Genomic DNA, 25483 nt, shown 5'->3' with positions numbered 1-25483 from the left:
CAAATGTTGAGTTGTTTCTTTAATGTACTTTATTGCAGTGCTAGAAGTTGCTTGGAGACAAGATATTTTCTAATCACAAACAGTATGCAGATTATATTAAGCAAATTGTAAATATGGCTGAAAAATGAAAAAAAGCCAGAAGCTTCTCTGATACTTACAACCTCTTACTCCAATGGAGAAACTTTACTTGATTTAATCACAGCAAGACGAAGCATCTCTACTGTAAGTGAGATACAGGGCCTACATTACTAATGTATTACATCCTTATTTTACCTTAATTAATTCTGAAGTTACATAATCTGAACCTGTCCAGTACAGTCTTTGTAACTTGTGCTCACTGGTTCCTTTCTAAAAGTGCATGGACATTTTCAAGTATGACTATCTGTTAGCAAAAAGGTGTCCCTACAATAAAATTACTTCATGACAGCTCCTGTCACAGCTAGAATTGCCTCATCTGCTGAAACTCTCTATAACAGCTTAGGATTGAGTAGCATAAACCACAAAAGATGCCTCACATACTTCACATTTTACTTTCTGTCTGGATGTACTTTTTATAAGAAACAGTCTCGAAAAAACATGTCCCATTGTACTTCTTGTGAAGTGCAACCCACTGACTTTTTAATATCTCAAAAACAGTTCTTACTGCACATTATCAGTCACCAATACATCTTCACTTGTCAAGCATCTGACTGCCTCTAATGAAAAACATAGTCTATCCTTAAGTGAGTATCAGCAGCACTGTGGCCATGGTAGTACAGAACTCAGCATCAGGCAATCACTGAGCGTATATATATATATTTTTTTATTTCTATTTTTTTTTAATCATTATATATATATATATGTGTGTGTGTGTACACACACACATCTATATAGTCAGGAGCCAGGATAAGTTTTGCAGTTTCTCTTGAGCTTTTTTGAACTGTGAGTACACTGCTAATAGTAACCAAGCCAGCTCAGGCTTGTTTCCTAGAGCTGCTGTAACGCCTGACTGCAATATAGACATTCCTCTAAGTTTTTGTGCCAAGAGTCAGAACTGCTAGCTACAATCTGAAGCTTGGACATCCAAAACATCTGATTTAAGGATAGACTTTCATCTTTTCAACAGCTTTGCCACAAATTGGTATATGATAAAACATCCATCACTTGATTATATTTCCTTAAACAGATAAACTGGAAATGTCAGGGATACTAGTAAAAGCTTTTTACTGAGAGGGAAATACTGCTTCAAAAGGTGGACACTTCAGTAGATGAAGTTACTATAAGAAATGCAATCATGTTTGGAAAGTGCTATATTCCCGTGAGCCTTTGCTCTTCTGCTTGATTTATGCTGTTTAATATCAAAACATCTAACTACATTACATTTTAAATGTGTCTGTAGCTATAATATTGAGGGCTGATCTATAGATCAGTGGCAGCTGACCCAGGCTCCTGGGCTCCAAGTTGCAACCAACAGATGTGAGTCAAGGTCAGTCCAGAAGCAGCATATTCACCTTGATGTGATCCTGTGCCTGAATTAAGCAGCTCCATCTCTCAACATTCTCTAAACTTCTGCACCTCAAAAGGACTCATTAGCTTGAGCACGATTGCTCATTATATCTGTTGGGCTGAACCTGCTGTTGGTACCTGTCTGTATAGTTGTCTTGATTTTTAAAAAGTCTTCTACATGATAAAGCAATTCACACTATCCTGTGCGAGACTACAGGATTAAAAAATCTTGATTCAACACTTGAAACACATTACAATAAACAGTATTTTATACAGCAATATTAGTGCTTATGATAGTAGTTTATGATACCAGAGACCAATTATGGAAATGCTCTGCCCGTAGGAACTTACAATCTAAACAAAATGTATTGCACAGAAATTATCAACACACAAAAACCAGAATCATTGTTTTCTTACTTTCAGTGCATGTCTTTCTAGCATAAGGGATTTTGAACAGAGCAAGAAGTTACAGGAGTAATTGTAAATGAAAATGAAAGGTAGTGAACGGAGTGATAGCTTGAGGAATTATTGTAAGAATGGCTCAAACAAAAAAGATTATAGAAGGGACCTGAAGCAGGACAGAGAACAGAGGTATCATAGCAAAGATGCAGGGCAAAGGATCATGCATGACTGGGAGCTCAGAAAAATAGGAATGCAATATAGATTTTAATGTCTTTACTTATCCATATTACTGAAGTTGTGGACACTGACCAAAATCCTGATGCACCAAGCTTCTTGCTTGATGTCTTGATGTGCGACAGAGCTCCCTCTAGTTTCAACTGATTTCAGCGAGAGCTATAGCAGTGTAATTAATTTGAAAAGCAAGCTGCAGACTTTTATTAGCTGAAGGCCAAAACAAAAAACCCAAACACAGGCAATATCATCCCTTCACCCTACTGGTTGACTTAAGAGTGATAAATAGTAGCAAAAAACCTAAATACAGAAATTGAAGTAATTCTGTCTAACTACAAAAGTAAATTCTTAACAAGAGTGTATTTCTACAGTATTTCCTACTGCAGATGTTTAGTCTTTTAGGAGCTAGGCCACAGATACCTTGGCTCTTCAAGTTTATTGAATATGCTTTGGAGATTAATTTGGCCAGACCAAACTGATGGAGATAAGCAACTTAAAGGGTTGCATGATGTCTAGCTGTGCTCTCTTTCATTTCTTTAGCTTCCATTTAAATGTCTTGGTAGTTGTTTCTGCGCCTGCAGCGTCCATAATGATAAAGGAGATAGAGCAGTACAAGGTCAAAAATGAACAACAAGCCAACAGCGACATCAAATCCAATAAAAATATCTGTGAACGAAAAGAAATAAAGAAAAAGGGAGTTAATGGAAGGCATAATTGTATAACAGTTTGGATAAAGAGACAACAGTCTAATTACAAATTTGTACAATGGAAATATAGTTACATATTTTCATATTTCTGGCAAGATCACATGCTCTGCATTTACTGACATATGCAACATAAGCATAAAAACATATGCTTCAATCCTGGAGATAGATATCTTCCTGTACAGGGGTAAATCTTACTCGTAGGTTTTCACAGGTCAAGAGGGACCATGTGTAGTTAATGCAAACTAGGAGTTTCATCAGGGATCAGCAAAACACTGAATATATTCAGGAAGGGGGAAATACCAAGACTGTTGTAAAGTAGCATGTGTTGCCTTGCCCTCCACTTCCCTCCTGGAAATAATATTCAGGCAGGAAGAGGTTACCAGCATTTACATGTTGGGAGTCCAAGTCAAAGAGATGCTCCATCTGCATGGATCGGCTGCACTGTGTGTACAGTGGAAGTTAAGGTATCCTCAGTCCATAGTATACATACCAGAAATAGACATGCATCAGTCTCACTGTACACATGCATCAATCTTACTGTGCATGTGCAAGCCATTTTTCCTTTGCATGTACAGAAGGTCCAATGTGTCCAGCATACACAGGACTCCTTGCATAGCACCCACACCCATATTTCTGTCAGACATTCTCAACAAGTAGAGCTCTAGTTTTGGCCATGGCCTTTAGGTAGCCCCTTATGTGTGCTAATAATAACACGGCCTTTACACTGGTGGGCAAGTCTGCTTTTTTAGAGATATTTAATTTCTGTCGGCTTTCCCTGTCCATAGTAAAGCTGGTGCATGTTTGTTAAAGGGAGTTCAGTCTGTTGTGTGAAAAGTACAAAGTTTGGAGCCAGTGATACAATTTCTGCCTCTGTGTCTTACGTAGAAGATGTGTAACAGAGCTGTTACGCTACCTTTTGTTTTGTCTTTCTTCCCACATTCTTTTGGCCAATTTTCTGTAATCACAGGAGAAACTAGTTCAGCAAACTTCTCAAGTGGACAAGCAGAGGTGCATCCTGGCAGAGTGAGTAGGTAAGGATTCTTTGAAGTGTCGTTCCGATAATGCATTTCAATGCTGTATCGCCTGATTAACAACATTGAAAAGACTTTTTTAAAAAGGTTCTTAAACACAAGTTTTCCTATTTAGAGACAGAATGCTGGAAATAGTCTCTTACATCCTACTCTAGAACCTGTTCTTCAAGAGTGGAGGCTTTGTGAAAGACATCTGCAAAGGCCACTTTGCCAAAGCTGGTTACATAACTATGTGGATCACCAGCCAGCTCCAAAGACCCTTCTGAAGGCTCCTTGAATGGCAACAGCACCAGGCTCTTCTAAACCAACTGATTTTTCTTAGGATTTACAAGATGTCTTGGAAATGTTGCCATCATTTGAAAAAGCAGGAAAATTTATTTTACCATTTACTTCCAGGTGGTAAGGTGTGTTTTCCTCCTCTTTCTGTCTTTGATAGTACAGAGTTACGTGCACATCCAGCAAATGTAATTTATCGTAGTTTTAATATAAATTTTTGCTTTTCATTGAAGTAACATTTTAAATCAAGTTTTTATCGCCTCACAGTATTTGTGAGAAAAATATTTTGAGGAAGGGGGAACCAACTTCCAAACACTCCTTGTTCTTGCATAGATAAGAAGATACTTGCCCACTGCTTTCCTGGTAGAGTTCAAAAAACTGGCAAGCAGCGTATGGTGGCAGTTTTCCATTGAAAATATTGAGAGCAATCTGGATGGCCCCAACTGTGGTGTCATGCTGTTGGAAAAACAAAACAAAACATCCTTGGCAGTCAGTTAAATCAACTACCATTTATCTAGAGTAATGAGACAGAGCAGAGAGGGAGTGGAAATCAAGATAAAAGAAAGACTGTCTAAATTTGACCATAAAAACGTATTCTGTACATTCACCATTGGAAAAAAGCATGTTAACAGATTACTACAAACAGCAGGGGGCGTTTCCAAAGAGTTACTGCAGTATGTCTCTTACACCATCTAGCAATATTTTGGTGACAGAGATACTGGTGGAAAGCAAGATGTAGTCTAAGAAATAAATCTAGTTTTTCACTGCATTTTGCTACTCCTTCCTTCAGGAGTGTTTTGGTTCCAAAATCAGATTAAGGCAGCATAAGGTTGTATATCCTGTAGCATTTCAAGTGAAGATACAAGTACTTTTTAAAAAATACTATTCCAGGCAAATAATCGAGTATGAAGACTATTCTTCTCTCCTCGACACTCCAGAAATTTTAAGATTGTTGTTCCTTCTGTTTGGACCTATGCAATAAAATCTCAGTTTGGCTTCTGTTTTGATGGAACTCATCCACAGTTTCTTCCTCTCCCCATTATCCCTCCTCCTGCAGAGTATCCCAGGAGGAGGAGGAGCTGAAGGAAGGAAGTCCAAACACCTTGATGCCTAAATTTTGCAAGCATCTTTATATACATATTTGCTAGGCTTATTTATATTATAATCTTAACAGCTATGTTTTAGTTATTATTCAGGATCTGAAACTTTTTGGACTGATCACTTTCAAAAATGAGAGTATACTTGGGCTCAAGGCATTGAAACAGCAGTGAAAATTCTGGATGCACTTCTTCCTTTTCAAAGAGAATATAGTAGGGCTGGAAAACATCTAGAAAAAGCAGCAAGAGAAATTTACGGCATTGAGTGGTTTCTGTGTGAGGAAAGATTAAATAAAGTAGGACTGTCTAGGAAAAGGAAAGACGGGAGAGGTGTGACAGAAAAGAGTAAATTCATGAGTGACCAAGGAAAAGTGAATAAAGAATAACTCTTCCCTGTTTCTCACAACAGAAATGCTAGGAAGGAGCTAAATCAGTATTACGTTATAAAAAAAAAAAAAAAAGTAGGTACTTTTTTTTTTTCTTTTAATACACAAGTCATTGCCACAGGATGTTGCAGAGGCCAAAAGCAGAAATGCATTAAAAATGTGATTAGATAAATAGATGGAAGAAAATCAGTCAAGAACTATTAAACACACAGACACAGATTCTGTCTCAGGAAGTTCCTACACCACAGACTGCTGGAAGGTTGTATCAGGGGAAGCATCACTCTGTGCTGGCATTGTTCTCATATTTTTCCCTGCTGTTGGCCATTGTTAGAGACAAGATAATGAATGAGCTAAGTGGATCTTGGTCTGACCCAAGCAGCCCTCTTTATCCTCTAAACTTAAAACAAACAAACAAACAAATTATATATGTTATATATATGTTTATATGTGTTATATATATATAAAATCCACAGCTGTGTCATCTCTTTCTAGGCAGAGAAGGGTTTGGAGGTGCAGCTGAAGTTCTGCTGTGTGCCAGCATCTCTGTGTTAGCAGCACTTAAGGAAAGATGCATATTATAGAAACCACACCATTAAATTGCAAAAAAATATGAAAATGGATGATAAAATACATAGTTTACCAAGTACAGTTTGAAATTGAGGTGAAATTCATGATCCTGCTGTGTTCTTGTACTGACTGGTGTTCAGCTTCTTATCTAAATTGAACTGTATTATATTATTCTTTCATTTAACTTACAAGGAGACTCTGATTATTCTCTTTAAAGGTCTTTTACTGGTAAACTCATAGCAAGATTTATGAAAGATGAAAATACTCACTGCAGAATAGACCTCCATTTTTCTTTGTTTTGAAGAATTGGCAGCTTGTTTAATACTATTTAAAATAGTATTCACAAGGACACCTTAAACAAGGGAGAGAAAAATGAAGAAAACAAAAAAGGCAAAAGATTTTGAGTTATCAAATAGAAGACATGTACTCAGGCCTCGTACTCATTTTTTTAGCTTACTACAAGTTCATAACTAGAGAGAAGATATTAGAGGTGGAATATATTATTTATCATCCAGGTCAAGTGAAGTGGCAGGATTTACAGGAAATCACCTAGAACTATTCTGAGAAGTGGGGCTAATGATATTTCCAGTTTTGTTATGCTGGGACCTGTTTGCTGTCATTTTTTGTCTGTTTGGCATATTGCAATAATGACAGCTGTGCCAGCCTCTTCCTCTCTAGATGCTGAAGAAATATTTTTAACTGTTTATTTCCAATAAGTCACACAGAGTATAAATTCTTCATTTTCCAAAGCTCTTTTGTACTACTTCTCCAGACCAGAAATATTCTAAAGCCAACGCAATAAGGACAGCAGAAATTCCCTGTAGCACAATTTATACCATTCTAGAGAAAGAGGGAACAACTGGCATGCCCGTGAACACTAGAAAAAAAGTTCCAACCAAATGATATGGCCAGCTACTGGCTAGTGGGCTTTAATGCAGGTCTGAGCCTGTAACTACTATATGGCTCCATCCAGTGATGTATACGGCTAGATGATGAGGGTGCTAATCGTTCTTTGCCTAGGTCTAGACTGCAGAGTGTGTACATTACAAAGCCTAGCCCCAAACGGTCCAGCCTGCAGATATTCAAGCTGACTTGTTTGGGTTTCCTGCTTATGGACACCGGGGGATCATATAATAAATGCCTGGCTTGTGTCCTGAAGTAGTGTCAGAATGCACATAGCCAATGCGCCCCAATTTTGGAGCTAAGCAGTAGTTCCAGTTCTTGCAGTATAGACATAACTTGTATCTCTCGTTTTCTGTTCTATCAGACTGTTTCAGAGGAGCTTTCTATCAGTCTCTCAGAGTGCTACCAATGTGTTGCCAAGGTTTTGACACAATGTACGACTGATACCTCAAAGTGAAAAACAAAGAGCAGGAATCAATAGAATAAACGTTGGAGAAACAGAATCTTAATCTAACCTAATATCAGACAAGTAATGATCATACCCAGAAGGGCTTCATTTTTTCCCTTGAATTTCTATAATCTTTCTTAAAATCTTAGTCCCTTAAAAACCATGGGATAACTAAAGGCACTAAAGCTCACACCGTGTTGCAACATCTCATCCATGCAAATGCCAGCGTTCGGCACATATTTTCATGCTTAATATGGCATCCAATGTCAATAGTTAAAAATCAAGGTTCTGTATCAATAATTTTGCATGAGTAAGATGACAGGATGTTGCTTATTATCATAAGTATTGCCTTCTTTCTGAGAGCTATGGTTTTTTTTAATTTACCTCCTTGTAGTCGTGATTTCTCTTCTCTTTTATAAAGCCCAAAAAGTGATAATAAGGACAGTTCTGCCAGTTCTTCCATCTTATCGATTACATCTTTGGTGGCCCATGCAGGGAGAGTATAGTTGTGAATACCCTAATGACAGAGGAAAACAAAATAATGTTTTTTTTCTTCCACTGGTTTCCATCATTCTATTGCTCAGCCTCACACTACTACATTCAGACTCTCTGAGGCTGCCTTGCAATACTTTGATCAGTGTGGTTTCACTCATCAGTATGTCCTGAAATTCCCTTGGTGGGATTTGGGATCAACCTGAAGTAGGTGAATGGGGAGAGGGGAAACACCTGTGTGAAGGGGATCCCTTGTGGGGATAATGTGTTCTTTCTATAGAGATATATGGTTTGAGTTTTGCTAGTGTGAAAGATTGCAGATATATGTCTTATCCTCTTCCTTTCTTCTGGGTCTTCAGAGGTTCCCAACTTTTCATGCCTTTCCATACAGTTGTCCAGATACCAGTTCCATCATGGGCCATTTACAGACAAGTGTCACTCTGCAGTCATGTAAGAGTGACACTGTCTTATATTGTTTAAGTGCATGGAGGATACGTTCGATGGCCTTCATGTGCTGCTGCTAATGACTAGGGCGAAATGGAATCATCCTGTGCTTGGGGCCAGTGTGATTTTATTCGGTGGCAGCAATCATCATCTCCTAGTTTTCTAACTGATAGATCATAATCTTACCTCTCATTTTCAACATCTAAGTATTTTGATGTTTACCTGTTGATAAGTTAAAGCAAATAATTTCATCTTCCTGTTAAAAATCATAAATATATCCTAGGCAGCACACTCAAATAATTTTATAGCAGCATATTGGGAAGGAAAATGAGTGAATAAAGGGAATGGGTCTAGGTACCAGTGCTTCAGGATAAACATCAAATGGAAACAACGGTTTCCCAAGCCGTAAACCATGGTTTTGGGTTATCTTTTACCAGTGCACTAAATTAGAACTTAGATTCAAATTAAAAACAAAAAATGCAGGAGAGAAGCCAATTCATTCGTATGAAACCACATTGGCATGGTTTAATAGAAACCCAGCTTAGGGGTTATATACTTACCCAACCTCTATTGCCTTATTATTACCTCACAGTGCAGAGTATCGTATGTATTCCAGAGCTGGAAATTGTCTAGTATTTTAAGATTATTTAGTTCAAGTCCTGTGTTAACTGCCATTGTTTGTATAAAATCCTGGGGGGGGGAAAAAAGCGATGAGTACACTACAAATGCTCAATGCCTATGGAACTATATGCATACAGATTCATTAGCACCCAACCTGGCAACACAGTAGTGTTTAATTTTACACAGGTGAAACCCTTGTAGTGGAAGCTTTGGGTTGCAGATTTTGTTTTGTAACCATTTCAAGTCAGAGATCTCTATTTCAGACACTGCTTTTTCTCAGCCCTGCTATGGGTAAGTCTGGGGCTCTCTCTGCAGCACTGTTCTCTCCCTCTTCTGACTGCTCCAGGAGGCTACCTTAGTCACCTCAGCCTTCAGATATAAGGAAGAGGAAGGCACTAAGGGAAGAGGAACATGAGAAAAAAGGTGAGGAGAAAGGAGAAAATTAAAGAAAGCTGTGGTAAATATTCAGAAATTGGAAAAGAAACTAGGTTTTCCTTCTGCCATTGAAGGGGAGCTCAATATCTAGCGTATAGTTCCACAACAATTCCCACAGGGATTCTTGCTATGTGCAAACACAGAAGAATAAAGGGACTCCTTAATATCCCTTATTCCCACATTACCTATTTCATACGAGTAGCTGAGAGAGAGGATAGCTATGACATCATATTTCACCTCCTGTTGGAGGTGAGTGAGGCTGACCAGGGTAGCTGAGCTAGCAGAAAGTTAGAAATAAACCAAAAAAAGGAAAATGGTTTAGCCCAAGCAGTAAGTCTGAAGTGACTTTGAGAGAATGTGTACAGGTACAGTCAGGGTATGAGGAACATGAGACCCTGCTTTGTTTGTGCTGTAGTGCTATTATAAAGTGCATGATAGGCAAAAAAGAGAGCTGCTGTAACCACTACCTAGAGCAATTATTATCCATGAGAACATGGTTGCTTGAGGCAGGTGTACCACCCATGTACCTACACCCTGCTGTGGCACTGGAATGGGAAATTTTGAATCTCTGACTGTGAAGATTTGTATCATGGCCAAAACAGAAGTGTGTCTTGAGCTGGATCCAAAATGCCTCTCAGAGAAATGTACATAAGTCAGAGCGTTCACTTGGTTAGGCTTGCTCTAGTTCTCTGTTGCAGTGCCAACTTCAAAAAGTCACAGCAGGAAGGCGTAAACCTTCCCAAGTTTTAGATTTATCAGATTTTTTGCATTGGTTTTATACTACCCTGTAAAACTGGAAACTGCTGTATCCAAACATTTCTTCTCCCCTCAGATCATAGAACTTTAGTTATATGCAGTTCTAAATAGGCTCAGAAAATGTTAAATTCACGTTTTAAAAGACTAATAAAGAAAAGTATGAGAAATGCATAATCATATCAAACATACTTTTTGATCACATTGGACTACATTTCTGATTTTAAGAGAGTCTGCAGGATTTTTTTTCATTTGTTTATTTTTGTATTTTAGCAAAATGAAACAAGGCAATTCCATAACTTCTACATCTTAGTTACTTTCCTTCTTAGATTTTGTTTCCATTTATTTTGTCTTACCATGTATGGTTGTATTCTGTTTTGAAATTCACTAGATGTCTGTGTTTCATTCTGAAGCTCATCAAAACGGGGACAGTCAGGCAGAGGAAAATGCAGACTCTGAAACAAGAGAAGTAAAACTTACTTCTAGAATTAATCAACACACCTCTAGTTTTTCTGTTGCTGAGATTGCTGGTGTAAAATTTGTTAGATAGATTCATGACCATCCTATAGCTACTCTATAGTGGCTTGTTTGGGTGCCTTGTTCATGAATTCAGTTAACATGAGCAACAGACTGTGGTAACTTGGCTTTTCAGTGGCTACTTGTGGCTACAATAGCTTGTTTTCCCTCAGTTTAAGTGATTTTGGCAGAAAGAAATGATGCATGTCTGTCAGGGGATTGCTTTGGGAAACAGATCAGGAAGTGTGATCAGGAATTTTAAAAAGCTACCATTTCCCTCTTAATTTCTGAATCATCCCAGATGACAGCTTGACTCCACCTGGTCCTGGAATCTGAATTGCTTCTGCATCTACATATCCTGTTCTCATCTCTTTGGAGGTAACCAGCGTATTATGGTAAGCATTTTAAGTACGACTCAATGGACAGAACTTGAAACAAGAGCGACAGCTAAATTGTGCTCTTGAAATATCGAAAGGCTATGACCCTAATGGCTCTGTCCGTGTTTAGGGGTATGGTTCACTTTTAATAACTCCAAGTACATGCATTATGACGTCACCTGGTAGTATGTATTTGATCTGAACCATGTGCAAATACATATATACGTCCATCAAACTGGGCTCTTGCAAATACGCTTCATGCCAATTGCAGAAGGACAGATGACACCTGATCCAGCATAAAGTGTCAGTAAAAAGTTATGATGAGCAAGATAAGCTTGTACTGGTTCAACACTTTATGTCACATTACTAGTGCATTTTTTAGCCAGCAGTACTATTATTCTGTGATCTTACAACTCACATCAAGGAACTGACTTAATGTACAGTGGAGAAATCTGTGTAGATGCTACTAGGAAGACTCCATGCCATTTAACTTCAATATCTAGGGCTTATGTATGTGCAAGGAGGTTCACCTCTATCTTGAGGTGAACATTAGCAGACTGCACTTCTAGTGCTTCTCTTTTCTCTTTATCAGCGTGAAGCTTGCAGCAGCCTGCAGCTGACACTAGCACACTTTGACTTGGACGGATTTCCAATAGTGCAGTGCATTTTTTCTGTAGCAGCAGCAGCATGCTGGAGGATGAAGGCCCAAAGCTGCAATATGAAACTGGGGAATGTTGTTTAATTACACAATAACAAATGTTCCTCTTGCTATATGGCTTAATTATCTCCCTCTAAGTGTTCTTAATTAAGCCACTCCCTTTGGCCTCATTAAGCAGTACTCAGTACTGTTGCCTGTCGCATCTTGATAGATTTCAGTGACTGAAAAATAAACTGTGATTAGGTTTTTTTACAGAACTGTGTTTGACCTCAGTTTCCCACTTTGTGTTGCTTAAAGCTTGAAAATACCCTCAAACAATGGGGTTTTTTAGGTGTTTTGCATATTTACTAGGAATTTTGAGTTGCCACAGAGGTGTATTTCATTGAAACTTTAATACCTGATCCTGAAGCAGCTGCATAGGTGATGAGGTACTAGAGAATCCTACAAATGAGCTTGCCTTCTCCAAATAGGTCTTGCACTGCACTGTGATTCCTCTAAGGGCTTTGAGGTTTTACTTGAGCAAAGCTCTGACCACTTTGATGCTTTTTCATGTCTTCTGGTGAAAGAACTTCCCTTAGTGTTCCACATTTAAGTAACAGTGAAATTATTTTTTGTTTGGGGACAGGGTGAATCGCATTGTGCATAACCCAGTTTGTGGAAGCCCTTTTTCTCTGTACCTGCTTTCAAACATGGCCTCCAAGAATGGAGGAATGCCAATCGGAGGCAAGTGTGGCCACCACCTAATGACAGGGTCCATCTTCTGAGGTTGGTGGCTGGACAGGCAGTTATTGAACAGAGTTTTTTCTATACATTTCCTTAAAGTCAACTTCTATCCTCAAAGGCAGAAGAAAATTAACCTTTCTGTCATTACATTCTATAGCTTTTTGTCCTTGTTTGACACACTGTGTCTTACACAATCCTTGTGACAGGAGCCAGTGACATGAAAATCTAAACCTGAGTCAGCCAGGGAGAGCTGCATATAGTAAAATTTGTACACCATCTGTCATTCAGGTAAGTCTGTTCTTCTTATGAAAGGCAAGACAGGTCCTGGGGTTTCATTAAACGTTTGTGCAGCACTGAGCATAAAAGGGTCCTTGTCTGTAATTAGGGTGCCTAAGTGCTACCAGAATAGGAAAGTCATAATTGAGAGGTCATTACAGTAGCTGGTGAAAATTCCATTCCTTGAATAAACTGTGGAACAAACTCACCAAGGAGAGGAGGTCTGTCTAGCTGACTGGTGCTTAGAAAAGCATTTGTTCTCTCTACAGGCCTAGGGCAACTTCCCTACAATACTGTCCAAAAGTGTCCTTGCAGGGAGAAATGTTAGAGCTGTACCTTGAAGAAAACGGTAGTGTGGATGATAATTCATGTATTCTGCAACTATAGAAGGAGGATTTTCATGCAGCTATTACAGCTGACTTATGACAAGCTTGTCAGCCAGTAGCTGCAGTTGATGTTTTCTATTAGATTGAACTCAAAGAGAACAGAGAATATTTTTAAACTTTTTTCCCCCTTATTTCTCCTTTTTTCTTCTGGGCAAGTTTAAAGCGTTGTAGGAAGTGTCCAGCCAGTACTTACCCGGTCTGTTGATTTTTGCAAAACATGAACTGGAATGGGTTGCCAGAGAAGCTCAGGGTTCCAAATTTGGCTGCTAGTTGGTGGAAAGAGGCCAGAAAGGTATGACTGGGCACTCATAATGGTGCGATCATAATCTGTACTTTGGATGTAAAACTGAAAAGAGAATGGCAAAGATTTTAAAATAAAATAGAAACAATAAAAATAATAAGGATTTTTTACTCAACTCATCAATCCTGGCTTCTTGTTTTCAGTTTTATATTTTTTGCACAAAGTTAAAACAGTGAAACCACAACTCAGCTTTCTAGGGTTCTACTTTATTTGCATACATAAAATTGCCAAAGCATCTTTCAGTTTGGAATCTAACCCTCAGACTGAACTAACAAGAATAAGAAAGCATGATTTAAAAGAAGGAAGCTCTCCATCTTCTTAGATTCAGTGGAACATTGATATGTGGTGCTTCGGGACATTGTTTAGTGGTGGACTTGACAGTGTGAGGTTTGTGGTTGGACTTGATCCTGAAGGTCTTTTTCCACTTGAATGATTCTATTATTCTATCATCCATCTACTATTTCTCAGGAATAAAGGCACTTGAAACCATAAACGTCTCTTAGATACATGGCAAAGCTATTGTCTCTTATGCCGTGTGTCAATGCATCCCTCATTTACTGAACAAAATGGATCTGTACCATACACCAAGCACATCCACACAACTGTTAGACCTCTCTTTTACAGGATGAAGTATGTGAGCATAGCCCATCGCATGGCTTGATATGCATTCACCTTTCAACAGGGTAGAACAATATTTGGTCACCACATATGAATTCCCAGTTCATTTGATTGTGTGGAGCTATTGATTCCTGAAGAACTGGGCAGTGGAAGACCCAAACTGTATGTAGCAGCTGCAAGTTAGACTTGAGTCTATGTTTGTACCTTGATACAAAAGGCTGGCTTTCAAAAATGTTCTTCTACTCCCTTAATTTTTCCATTAATGAAACAAATATGATGATGTGCTTTTATCTAGCACAAGTCCATAGTTCTGCTATACCAGAGAAACGTCTTCCAGACAGTTCTGCTATATACCTCTTTCCGGTTGTATGTGCTGTTCAAAAAGTTGGCATATCTTTCCCTCATGTACCGTCCAAGTTCAAACAGCTGCTGCATTCCAGTCTACAAAGCAAGCATATGGATGACTGTTAGATTAAAGTGATTGGAGAATCTTAATGTAGAAGTTTCTTTTCTATTTTCTTCTTTTGTATTCTGCAATATCTTTTTAAGTGATCATTAAGCATTTGTGTAACATACTGTATATGTTGTAGGTGATCTAGAAGTTTTAACAGAAATACTCACTTATAGCTATGAAAAAATAATACGTTCTGAAACATTAAGACTCCAACATCTGCCACAGGAAAGGCAATGCACCTGTTTCTATACAAATACTCTTTCCACAGTGCTGTAGCTCTGTAGATGTTCCTAGTGATGAACACTGTAAAGGGTATGTCAGTTTGTGACAGCTGAGAAAGCATGATTGATAACCTAGTATCTATTGTTGTCATAGCTTTGCTGTTTGATCAACCTGATAAATGTGTGGCTTGCATTCCTTGCCTTTAGCAGCGTTCTCCCATCTTGCCTTGGTTCACCTGCAAATGTCTTAAATTGCACACTGTTTTTCTGTTATTCTTTTCCAAAGCTGTGAGCAGAACTTTTTAACTTTTAGCTGTCAGAAAAGTATATTCTTTCTACTGTTGCTAGAAGATAATAGAATAGCAAAAAGCTGTCAAAAAAATCTGTGCCAAAGCAGAAACTTTTTTTTTTTTCTTCTTACAACATAGGCTGTGTAACTGAGGATAGTAATGTGTGCCTCACTTCAAACGCTAAACACTGAACTGTCTCTGATTCATACTTCCGCATCATGATGAAGTATTATTAGGAAATGCATTGGCCATTCTTTGCTCCGGGATTTCATATGTCAAATACAGTTCAAGAGCTAAGGCTTGATGCTGAAATGTCAGAGCAAGAAGTAGGTTCAGTGCATCCTAGTGAAACTCTGGGCTGAAAGCAGCCTTCTTAGAAGATGCGTTGTCCTCAGAAGCAGCCTTCTCCTGCAAGTCTTCCCTTGTTTTGTGAGTACGTGGTTGCCAGTCAAATGATGAGGTGTGGATTCATCACTTGACCTGACGGGCACTTGACCAGGTGTCATTCCTTTACCCTACCACAAGGCTGAGTGCTTAATGGTCATTAGAACTTCATCAATGTTAAGAGTATACATGATGTTTAAACTTGCCATTTATTTGAATGCAGACACACTATCAGGAAGTTGTTGGTTTTAGGAAGGTAGTTCTAAAGGTATGATGAACAAGATTTCAATTTAACAGTAGTTGGATGAATAATATTGCAAAAATGTTTATTAATTACGGGGTATTGCTAATACAAGCTATAAATACTTGGGATTTGCTAATGTTTCTGAAGCACACATAAAAAATCTGCCCACTTCCTATTGTTGTAGCATATACACGTGCTTCTAAGAAAGTTACATACCTTGGTAAGTTGTCCAAATCCCTGGGGCCATTCACTTTCTTTGTGTAGATCAGTTGGAAAGTTTACAATTGGTGTTCGGTCACCATGTCGGAAAACCTAACAAAATTACCAGTTAAAAAATCGATTTAATTACTGTTAACATTATTTTCTTAACTAGCTAGAATCCAAGCATACATTTTACTTCCAGTGCCATTTTTCAGATGGAAATATTGGATAGTCTGCAGAAACCTAGTCAGGTAGGACTGGAGTACCTTCTTTACATACAAGACTATGTATAATTATATAGGAATTTAGTGGTCATGAGCCTGATGATTCTTCCACGTAGAACATAAAATTAATCAGCCAAGAAGTTAATGCTGAAATTACGTCCATAGCTAGGCACCCAGACAAGAAATCTGACTGAATTTTCGACCCTCAGCACCTCTGAGTATTAAACCAGTTACAGCTGTGCTGGTACGAGGATTTAATTACTTTGGCATGGACACTTGAAACATTTGGTGAGTGCCTTTCTGATTTCTCAATCATCCTAAAATGTAAAGATGAAAATATATAAACATTTACACTGTTAGCTTACTTAATATCTATTAGTATTTTTGCATCTATGTATGAAAATATTTTTGAAAGTCTGTAGGATTTTTTTTTTCTGTTAAATTCAGTGAGAGCAAAGAGTTTCATTGCTTTCATATGCCAGACACTCCAGCATAGTGAGTATTACTGTGATACATTCAGTCACGTACTTCTTACACGAGAAACCTTAAATGAGACATTTTGTATTTTTATTCCAGCATATGAAGAAAGTGCCAACCCTAGATTAAATACTTCTGAAAAACTCTGATTTACCCTCCTTAAGTGTGTCTTAGAAAAATGAAGTCCACAAAAGTTTCACATGAAAGGAAATGCTGGAATAAAAATTCACGGGGCTTCCAACAATCCAGGATGCTGATGCAAACGGTTGCAAAAGTTACGTTTGCTTCTATCAGCCTTCACATAACCAACCTCAGTCCTGACTTCAGAGAATAAAATGACAATGTGGAAGTATGGTATATTTTTTCATAAAATGACATTTATTCCATAATAGCTCACTGGTATATAGCTTGATTATGATTAATACTCTCCATTGCCTCATTAAGCCACATCATTCTTACCTGAACATCAGAGAGGTTTGTACATGCTGCTTAGTTTGCCACTCCCACTGGGTGCTGTTTTATGTTTATATTTTTCAAAGTAAACACAAGCAGTGTGGCTTAATGTTTTAATTACAATATACACCCTTTTCGTCAGCCTTCTGGACTAATGTGCACAAACCTGTGCTAGAGCAGGTACTTCAGAGATGGAAAATACTGTCCTTTAAAGGCAAATATAATTGGATTTTTCCTTCTGTTCATTTTCTACAATAGACAGCAAGGTTTGTTAGAGTACATGTTACCATTAGAACCATGTAGAAAACTATATGTTTTACTTTGCTATTTGAATTTCACTGAAGATGTAGACAACCTGAAATCTTTTTCAGCAAATGAAGGAGGTGTTTTCACCATCATCAGCAACATGTTGATCAACATGTAATTGCACAGTCTCAAGAAAAAAACAAGTTAAAGTACAGCAAAATAGCCCATAAAATCTTTCTCAAATATTTGATCTTTGCTTCTCTATGCAATTTTTAATTCTGTATATGTCTTTTATTACTAATCTTGAATCTCAGTTCTTTATAATAATTTCTCAATGCACCTCTAGGGAGCAGATGAAGAGGTAAAGAACTACATTGTCTGGTGATTGAATTAGTTGCATGCAAGAAAAATGAGTGAGAAGGACTTTTGTGTCACTGCTTATTTCCTTTATGTTTTGACATGCTGACTTACACAGGTGTCAGGTAGCATTCATTAGTTTTTCTGGACAACCTGATGCCTCTGTAAAGAATGAAGATTAAATGCCCAATTACAATGTAGCTGCATACTTTTTTGTTAAATTACCCAGCTTTTCAGAGAAGCATTTTTATGAGTAACTGACAAATTGCTCAAACTGACTGACATGATTAAATGACTATTTTTGTTGGCAATATGTAGCAACGAACCAACACTTAGTCAATAAATAAACTATTTTTATTAGTGACAAACTACTGAAAATGTGTTAGGTTTCAAATACTGGTTTATGATGCTTAATACTTAGTGTGCAACATAACCCTCAGTGTATATTTTAATGTCACGACACTCAACCCCTAAAAACTTTCAATAAGCCATAACAGAGTAGTGTTTTACCTGAACAGAGGTGAGAGGGCAAAGAGTTAAAGATCAAAAGGTATTCAGATATAAGTGGGAGCAGAAGATGTAACGAAAAATATTTAATCACTTTGCAATCTTAAGAAATGGAAGCAATGGAGGGTGTTCCCCCCTAAAAAGCAACACAGCTTCTTTAAGTCCACACAAAATAGAAGAAAGTTCTGCATCTTCATTGCACAGTGACATAAAAATGTGATATTAACATTAAGTTGGAAGTGGCAAGAAACAAATACTTCTAAGAGCAGAACACTTTTTAGGAACTGAAGGACTAAGCTTCTCGGCCAGCTGGGTTTTGTTTGTACTCAAACCTCCTTCTTGCTTGCTACTTCTGAAAATGACCTTGCTTCAGTTGCAGTTGGAAATGAAATGATGACCTTATGAACAACCACTTAACCTAAAAGGCTAATTTGTTCAGTCATAGTCAGCAACATTTTAGGTATTTTTTAATTTATTTTTTTAAATTATTTTTTAATGTAACAGTTTAAGAAGAGATTGTGTATTTGAAAGTTAGTCTTTTTCATTAGAATACCTGATACTATTAGGGGAAGAAAATGTGTCCCTACAAAGCTTGCCTTGCTCATGAGTATGTATTTCTTAAGACTCATCATTTAGATTTTGTTGAAAAGGAGTTGATCCTTAAAATTCATTTAAAAATGCTTGCTGTGGAATTTATTACTCCTGGCCTACAGATTGCCTTCCCAACCTTTCAGAAGTCATAGAACATGGCAGGATGAGAGAAAAGGAACAAGGAGGCATCATAAAATGTGAAGACACTAGAAATCAAGAAGGAAGGGAGGGCAAGAAGGATGTACACAAAAAGTGCAAAGCACACCTGTTTAGTGTATTCATTTCAACAATTTTATCTGAAGTGCTTCGCCTCAGTCAGTTCTCAAAAGCAAAGATGAATAGTTACTGAATACTCTCTCCTTCAACTTGGATACAGTTTGAAACCAATTTGGTGTCTGGGTTCTTCCAGTCGCTCTTTGTAATTTTGTGAGGGTGATTACGTCAGATCAAAACAGCCACGTGACTCAGACTTTGGTCAGCATTTGCTTCCGCTGTTGTTAGGGGAAAAATCACATTGGAGAAAAACTGGTGTGGGGGAGAGGACAAACTGAGAATATGGCATTTTTCTCTATATGTAACATCATCAATCAGAAATGCCGTGAATTACAGTGAATTATGTGTCTCTGAGTAATAGTGAGCCTCTTACAGACATTTTCATGGACAGACTCAACTTCAAACAAAAGGATTTCTTATTTTGAAGTCAGTAATAGGAATGAAGAAGCAAGAGAGAAATGGAACCACTCATGCTGCTAGTTCAGGGAAACCACACGTGCAGAAATACTGAGCATGTTAAGTCAAGGTTTCAAATTGCTTGACTTATTAGACAAATAGATAACATGCTCACTCAACACTTCCTACTCTGAGTTACAGGAAGAAAGACAAGATTAAATCACAGTGCCTCAAAAACCACACCTCTTTGTATATATGACAGGTGAAATGAGTGCCTGTGAGGAAGCAGAAGTTACAGGTCAGAACTTCTTCATACAGAGGTAATAAACCAGTGTTTCATTTCTACTTGGATACCCAACGGTCCAACGTATTTCCTATTTTCTTCTCTTATGTCTATCTTAAATTCAGTGCACAAGAACTATGCTGAAGGCTAATGTTTACATGTGAGAAAGAAAATTAAAATAGCATTTTGACAAATTGGCTTGAGTTGGAGCTTTTTGGCCAAAAGGACTTGTGGCCAATGATCAAAATGCACAGAATCAGCGCAAAGACGGAAAACCTTCAGAAGAGAACAAGGCACCTTCCTAGAGCATAGCCAATTCCAGAAGTGAGCAAAAGGGAACATTTGTCTGGTTTTTCTCCCCTGCAGAAGTATTTCATATTGTGCAATTCTGCTAAGAAAGTTTTAAAAAGTCATTATGACACATTTTCACAATGCAGTAATACTCTCAGGTGAAAACATAGCAACTCACAGAATACAACTGGAAAATGACTATTGAATTATCTCAGAAAGACGCCTTTTAGACTTACCTTGACTGTAGCCATGCCCTCATTATATCCCATTATATTAGTGAAATCTTCTGGGGCCAATTCCTACCCTATTTATTTATGCTAGCTATCCTGTTCTCATGAAAATTCAATTGGGGAGTTCAGAAGGCAAAATTATATTGAACACAGAGAAACCATGCCTTGGGAAAAGAGGTATGTGTTGGTAGTAATATTAAACCTATTGTAACTTTTTAGGCAGATTGATCAGTCTGAGGAAAAGTATCAAGGATAAAATGAATGCAGTTAAAATGACATTCACCTGTTATTTTAATATTAATTGTGATAAGTTACACTATAAATAAAGTGCCTTTTTTTTTTTGGTAGGTGGGGAAGGTGACTGCATAGCTGTGGTAAGCCAGCTGATTTTGGATAGGAAGCCTCTATCTCCATAATGGTGAGCATTTCCTGTCATTTCTTCTGCAAAACCATTGCCTGTTAGAACACAGTGACAGCTGCAAGTCAATAAAAGTCTCCTTCCCTTCAAAGAGTGAATCCTCTGAGGCTTGTTGACTGCCTGACTTCATCTGTATCCAGTTCTCCCTCTTATCACTGAAACAACATCTAAGTATATTGCTATACGCAGAATGTTACTGGAATTAGCATTAAGTCCCTGCTGTGAGTAGTGTCTGACAGAGCAATAACCCTCAGCAGGAGTAAGAACTGGTTTTTCCTCTTCACTCTGGCCTCTCTCCAAGTGGCACATCTACAAAGCAGGCAAGAGACAACCAGATATTAAATAATTTATCTAGAGCTGGATGATATATTTTGGACACAGGATTCCTGTCTGTTATCTGTGTACATAATGTCTCAAATAGGGAAAGGTGGAAGAAGATCTTAAAATTCCTGTCTACAATTGTGCATTCCAATCTCCACAACTGTATATTGAAATTTTGCCTTTAACTATTCTTTATCAGTATACCTCTTATTAAAAAAGCAATTAGAATGAAAAGGACTGTGGTGCAACCTTCACAATCCAAACTGTTTCATTGAATTAATCTCTCTTTTACCTGAGCTCTTGGAGAAAGTGACATTGAAGTAGTGTCTAGTTACTCTAAAACAAGAAACGGCCCAGAGAAAAACCAATTACAATCCGTTTTCAACCTAACTGCAGTTACTGCTACATGCATCTCAAATCTGCCCTTTTCTGTTTCTCAGTATGCTGCTGTGCCAATTCAGTTGTTCAGAAACGGAAAATACTTTTGGTTTTGTGATAAATTCCGTAATATCATAAGCTTCAGCTTCCAAGCACGAGGAAGGCAAGCCATGATGGCCAGCTCTCAGACTACTCTTCAGAGTGCCAGCTAAATTAAGCAAGAACATGTAAACTAGACCTCAGATCTCTTAACTTCTCTGACTAGACATATACCACAAAACTAAGTTGTTCATTTATCTTGAAATAATAACTAGGTGCTAGGTTATGAAAATTCTTATAACTACAGGCATTTTTATCTTCTTTAAGCAAAGTCTTTGAACTCAGTAAGCAAAAGGGCAGCAGTAATTTCTAAGCTTAAAAAGAGGCAAAGCAACTGCACAGCCTGTTTGATTCGACAGCCATATCAAATTCCCTGTATTGCCCACAACAAAACAGAAAACTAGTCTACTTACTGCCACCACAAACTTCAGTTCTCTTTCTGCAGTAGTTTGCTGAAGAAGAATGAGGATAATATGAAGAGAAAAACACAGGATCCTAGATAGGTTGGGAAGCCATGTCACTCCCATACTGGCAGAGGATGAAAAAAGGCTTTGTAGCTCCAGCAGCTGCTCAGGCTGAACAGCCCAGACGCCAGGCTGTGCTTTCCAAAGGGGTGGAACTGCTGCCGGTGAATTTCAAATCCAAGAGGAATGTTGTGTGACTACGCAACAAATTGCATCGCCCTTTGTTTTCAGATTACTGTTTACATTCTATTTAATCAAATCATAATTCAGTTCCTTTTTCTCTGTGATATTTTTCTCCTTTAGAGTTTAAGGATGAAGTTAGAATGTGAAGGAGTTGCTAAGCATTCCTCATGTTTTGACCTACCTGTTCCATTTCTACTTCTCAGGGCTTGGAATTTTTCCAGACTATAGTGTGGTCATGAGGATAAACTAGGAACCACAAGCCAGGCAATACTGTTTCTCTTTTCTCTTTGTTGCTCATTTAGTCCTCTTTACAGCTTCCCTTCCCTCATTTTTTCTTTTTTTCTTTTCTCTTCTACATTGTCATGGTGAAATCAGAATAATTATATCAAACAACACTTCATGTAGGTTAAACTTACCAGTTCCCCAAACAAAAGGGTTCCCCAAACCTTGCAACAAGAATATTCTTTAAGCTCTTTGTTGGGCAGTTATTTGCTCTTCAATTTATGTGTTGCTTTTGTTTTCTCTTGGAGTATATCTATACTTCTCCTTTTCTAACTGCTTATGTCAAGTTCTTTTTTGGCCCCAGTTCTCTTAAGAAATTTCTTGTGAACAAGCCCTGATGCTCGCATTTTTATTGTTATTGATTAAGAACTCTGTTACTGACTGTAGTTCACTGGCTTGGAGAAGATTGCTCAGCTTGCCTCTGCTGACTTCCTCTTGATAAATGAGAATAATCATACTTCTAGACTTGATTTCATAAGGTTTTTCTCAATAAATGAATTACACTTTGCAGAGACCTATGGAGTTCTTACCTATAAATAGAGTTGTCTAGATGTTAAAACTGAAGATCTTCTAAGTATTATCTGAGTCATCCCATTCCTGTCATACCCAAACCTGTCTCGGGGTCTTCTGTTGAGCTCTCTGCAACAGTGTTCTCTACAACAGGTATTTTACTGTTTACTAGAAATTCAGCCTCTAGGGCCCTAAACCCCACCAAGCCTCAAGTGCTGTGTTCTCTGAGTTGTGTGAATGACCATTGTGTATCCTCTGATGGATGGGAGCGGAAGGGAGGAGAACCACAGCTCCCAGGATTCCCCATGTCTTGTCAATCTATGCCCAGTTTTCAGCACTTGAACTTCTTTCTTCCTCCACCATTATGCCCCCACCCTCCTTTTGGACATTTCCTGGTGTGATTGTGCCTATGCAGAAGGTGTAAGAGAGTAATTAATACTCCATAAATATATAGTACTTTGTCTTTCTGAAAACAAATGTAAGCTGATCATCCTTCTCTATTATTTAATAGAGCAGGTCATAAAATATACTTTCTTTAGAATATTTTAATATGTGTCAAAAGTCAATAAAAGATGTCCTACTTTTTTAATCTATATGGCTATTGAGATGTGTGGTTCCTAAGCTTTTTGGATCCAGGAATACTTGTTGGCTCTTAGAATTTTTTCTCCCCCCTCCCAAGCTCTTACCATTAAATTCGTAACTGATTAGTTTTTACAAGATTTGCTGGTTTACTGTGTTTCTTTGACGGGTGACTATGACTAATGAAGTCTCATTATTATGGAACCCTTATAGAAACTTCATTTTAGACATGAACTCTTTTTTATTTTTTTTTTGATGCTGGATGGTATCATTAAAGAATGTTTGATGCTATATAACAACTGCAATTTATAGAACATCTTTGCTAACATGTCTTTAAAAATGAGATTTTAACCCAAGACCAAACATAGGATAAACAGTTCTGCTTTCTGTGTCTTCACTCTTCCCTTTAACGTGTTATTAATATACTTGACTAGTGAGACTTTTTTGTGCACAAAAGAATGGGCACCTCAACAGCTTAAATGAATCTCTATACATTTCAAAAGGGAAGAATATCCTCTTTCATCTTTCATTCTTTCATCTTTTTTATGGTTGGACTCAATGATCTTGAGGGTCTCTTCCAACCAAAATGATTCTATATGCCATAGTGGTTAAGATAGGATCCTGCAGGAATCCTGCAGGTATGTCGGTGGCATGTATTTCATTTGGAAATTTTCTTACTTGTATAGTCTCAATTTCTACTATGCATTTGGCAGCTATAAACTTGTCATATTCTGCAGCATTTAAATCCTTACCTTTTTAGGGAAAAGCTCCTTCAAAATAAAACAAAATCATTCCTAAGTCAATCTAGTTACAGTTGTTCAAGCATCAACATGGAAGTGGACCTGAACAATCCGAATCATCTTTATGTTAATTTGGCTCATTGGCATATATTTTAATTATGACATTATGGCATTAAGTAGGATGAGCTTAAACATAGTTGTCCATTTTAAGTGCATATATCCTTTATATCTTGAAGGCTTGCTGAAGCATAGCTAGGTTGGCTTTGAAGTGGACTGGTTGCAGAAGAACTCATGCTTTAATGTACACAAGGATTACCTTAGGTAACCACTGTGGGTGGAGCAAAACCTATGCGCTGAAAGAGTGGAAGTCACTGCAGCAGGGCAGGCAGATGTGAAACTGCTGCCTGTGCTCACAGGCCAGGCTGCTCACATGGGGAAACAGCTCAGCTTCTGTCACTGAATTTGCAGATCAGTGCTTAACCTAGGTTGGATTTATGTGCAATTATTTTTTTCAAGCTTTTTGCGAGCTCGAAAAGAGAAAGAAAAGGAAAATTTTGCTTTCAGGAGAGGTGTTTACCTGAGACATAAGAAGCCTAATTTGCACACCAGTGAATATGTTAACAAAGCAAACAGCAGTAAGAAGGAGGCAAAAAGCACTGTTCATCTTCACTTTTCCTTCTGTAACTTTGCAACCTGGTGGTAAATTTTATTTTCTGGAAGATGTAGAGTCAGGTCCTTTTGGTAAAGGAGGAATTTGAACTTCTATCTGCTACATCTCAGATGTGTACCCTAAGAACTGAGTAAAAAGATGGAACACCTACTTGTGGCACTTCCATGAAACAAATCAAAATTTATCAATTAATTAGATCCATATTTGTGAATTATGCAGAGTTTGGCTTTTATTTTTCTTCCTTTTTCGTGGTAGTCAGCTAAGTAAATAACCCGAAGAGAAAAGAAGGTGGTGAGAAGAAAGAAAATCATACTGCAAGTAGTCCTGTGCCACATTTCCCAGGAAGCACAAAATTACTGTTGCTTTTCTGTTGGTGTTCATTACCCAACTTGCTGACATTGTTTCAGCGTATGACAAGAAAAATAGTGGATGTTACAAGCTACATCTCACACATACAACATCTATGACAATTTAGGTTATTGTATTTTAGCAAGTCTTCTTTAAAATATGACTGGACTGTCTATGCATTGTTTGTGAAAGGAGGGAGTTAGTTACATTTTTATGTGATACTGCTTTTGCAACAT

The 25483-nt window shown here is 37.8% G+C and overlaps 1 protein-coding gene across 3 annotated transcripts; it reads right to left on the bottom strand.

Annotated features, from left to right (window-relative positions):
• Positions 1–11: 11 nt before the first annotated feature.
• Positions 12–22091, bottom strand: ACP3 (acid phosphatase 3). Of its 3 annotated transcripts, XM_065051711.1 has the most exons (12): positions 21885–22008; positions 21287–21330; positions 15943–16038; positions 14488–14574; positions 13408–13560; positions 10635–10733; positions 9055–9159; positions 7918–8050; positions 6452–6534; positions 4482–4588; positions 3739–3908; positions 12–2784 (listed from the first exon to the last, which is right to left on the bottom strand). In XM_065051711.1, the coding sequence occupies exons 2-12, from the start codon at positions 21308–21310 to the stop codon at positions 2666–2668; spliced, it is 1176 nt and encodes a 391-aa protein (XP_064907783.1). In that variant the 5' UTR covers positions 21311–21330; positions 21885–22008; the 3' UTR covers positions 12–2665. The 3 variants fall into 3 exon arrangements, with proteins under 3 accessions (XP_064907783.1, XP_005505638.1, XP_064907784.1); XM_005505581.3 differs by lacking the exon at positions 21287–21330 and having other exon boundaries at positions 21885–22091; XM_065051712.1 differs by lacking the exons at positions 9055–9159; positions 21287–21330 and having other exon boundaries at positions 21885–22091.
• Between the last annotated feature and the right edge of the window lie 3392 nt (positions 22092–25483).

The sequence above is a fragment of the Columba livia genome, chromosome 2, assembly GCF_036013475.1.
Source record: "Columba livia isolate bColLiv1 breed racing homer chromosome 2, bColLiv1.pat.W.v2, whole genome shotgun sequence".
Taxonomy (NCBI): Eukaryota; Metazoa; Chordata; class Aves; order Columbiformes; family Columbidae; genus Columba; species Columba livia.
The sequence above is the reverse complement of the archived record's forward strand: the minus strand, read 5'-3'. Positions and strand labels throughout refer to the sequence as shown.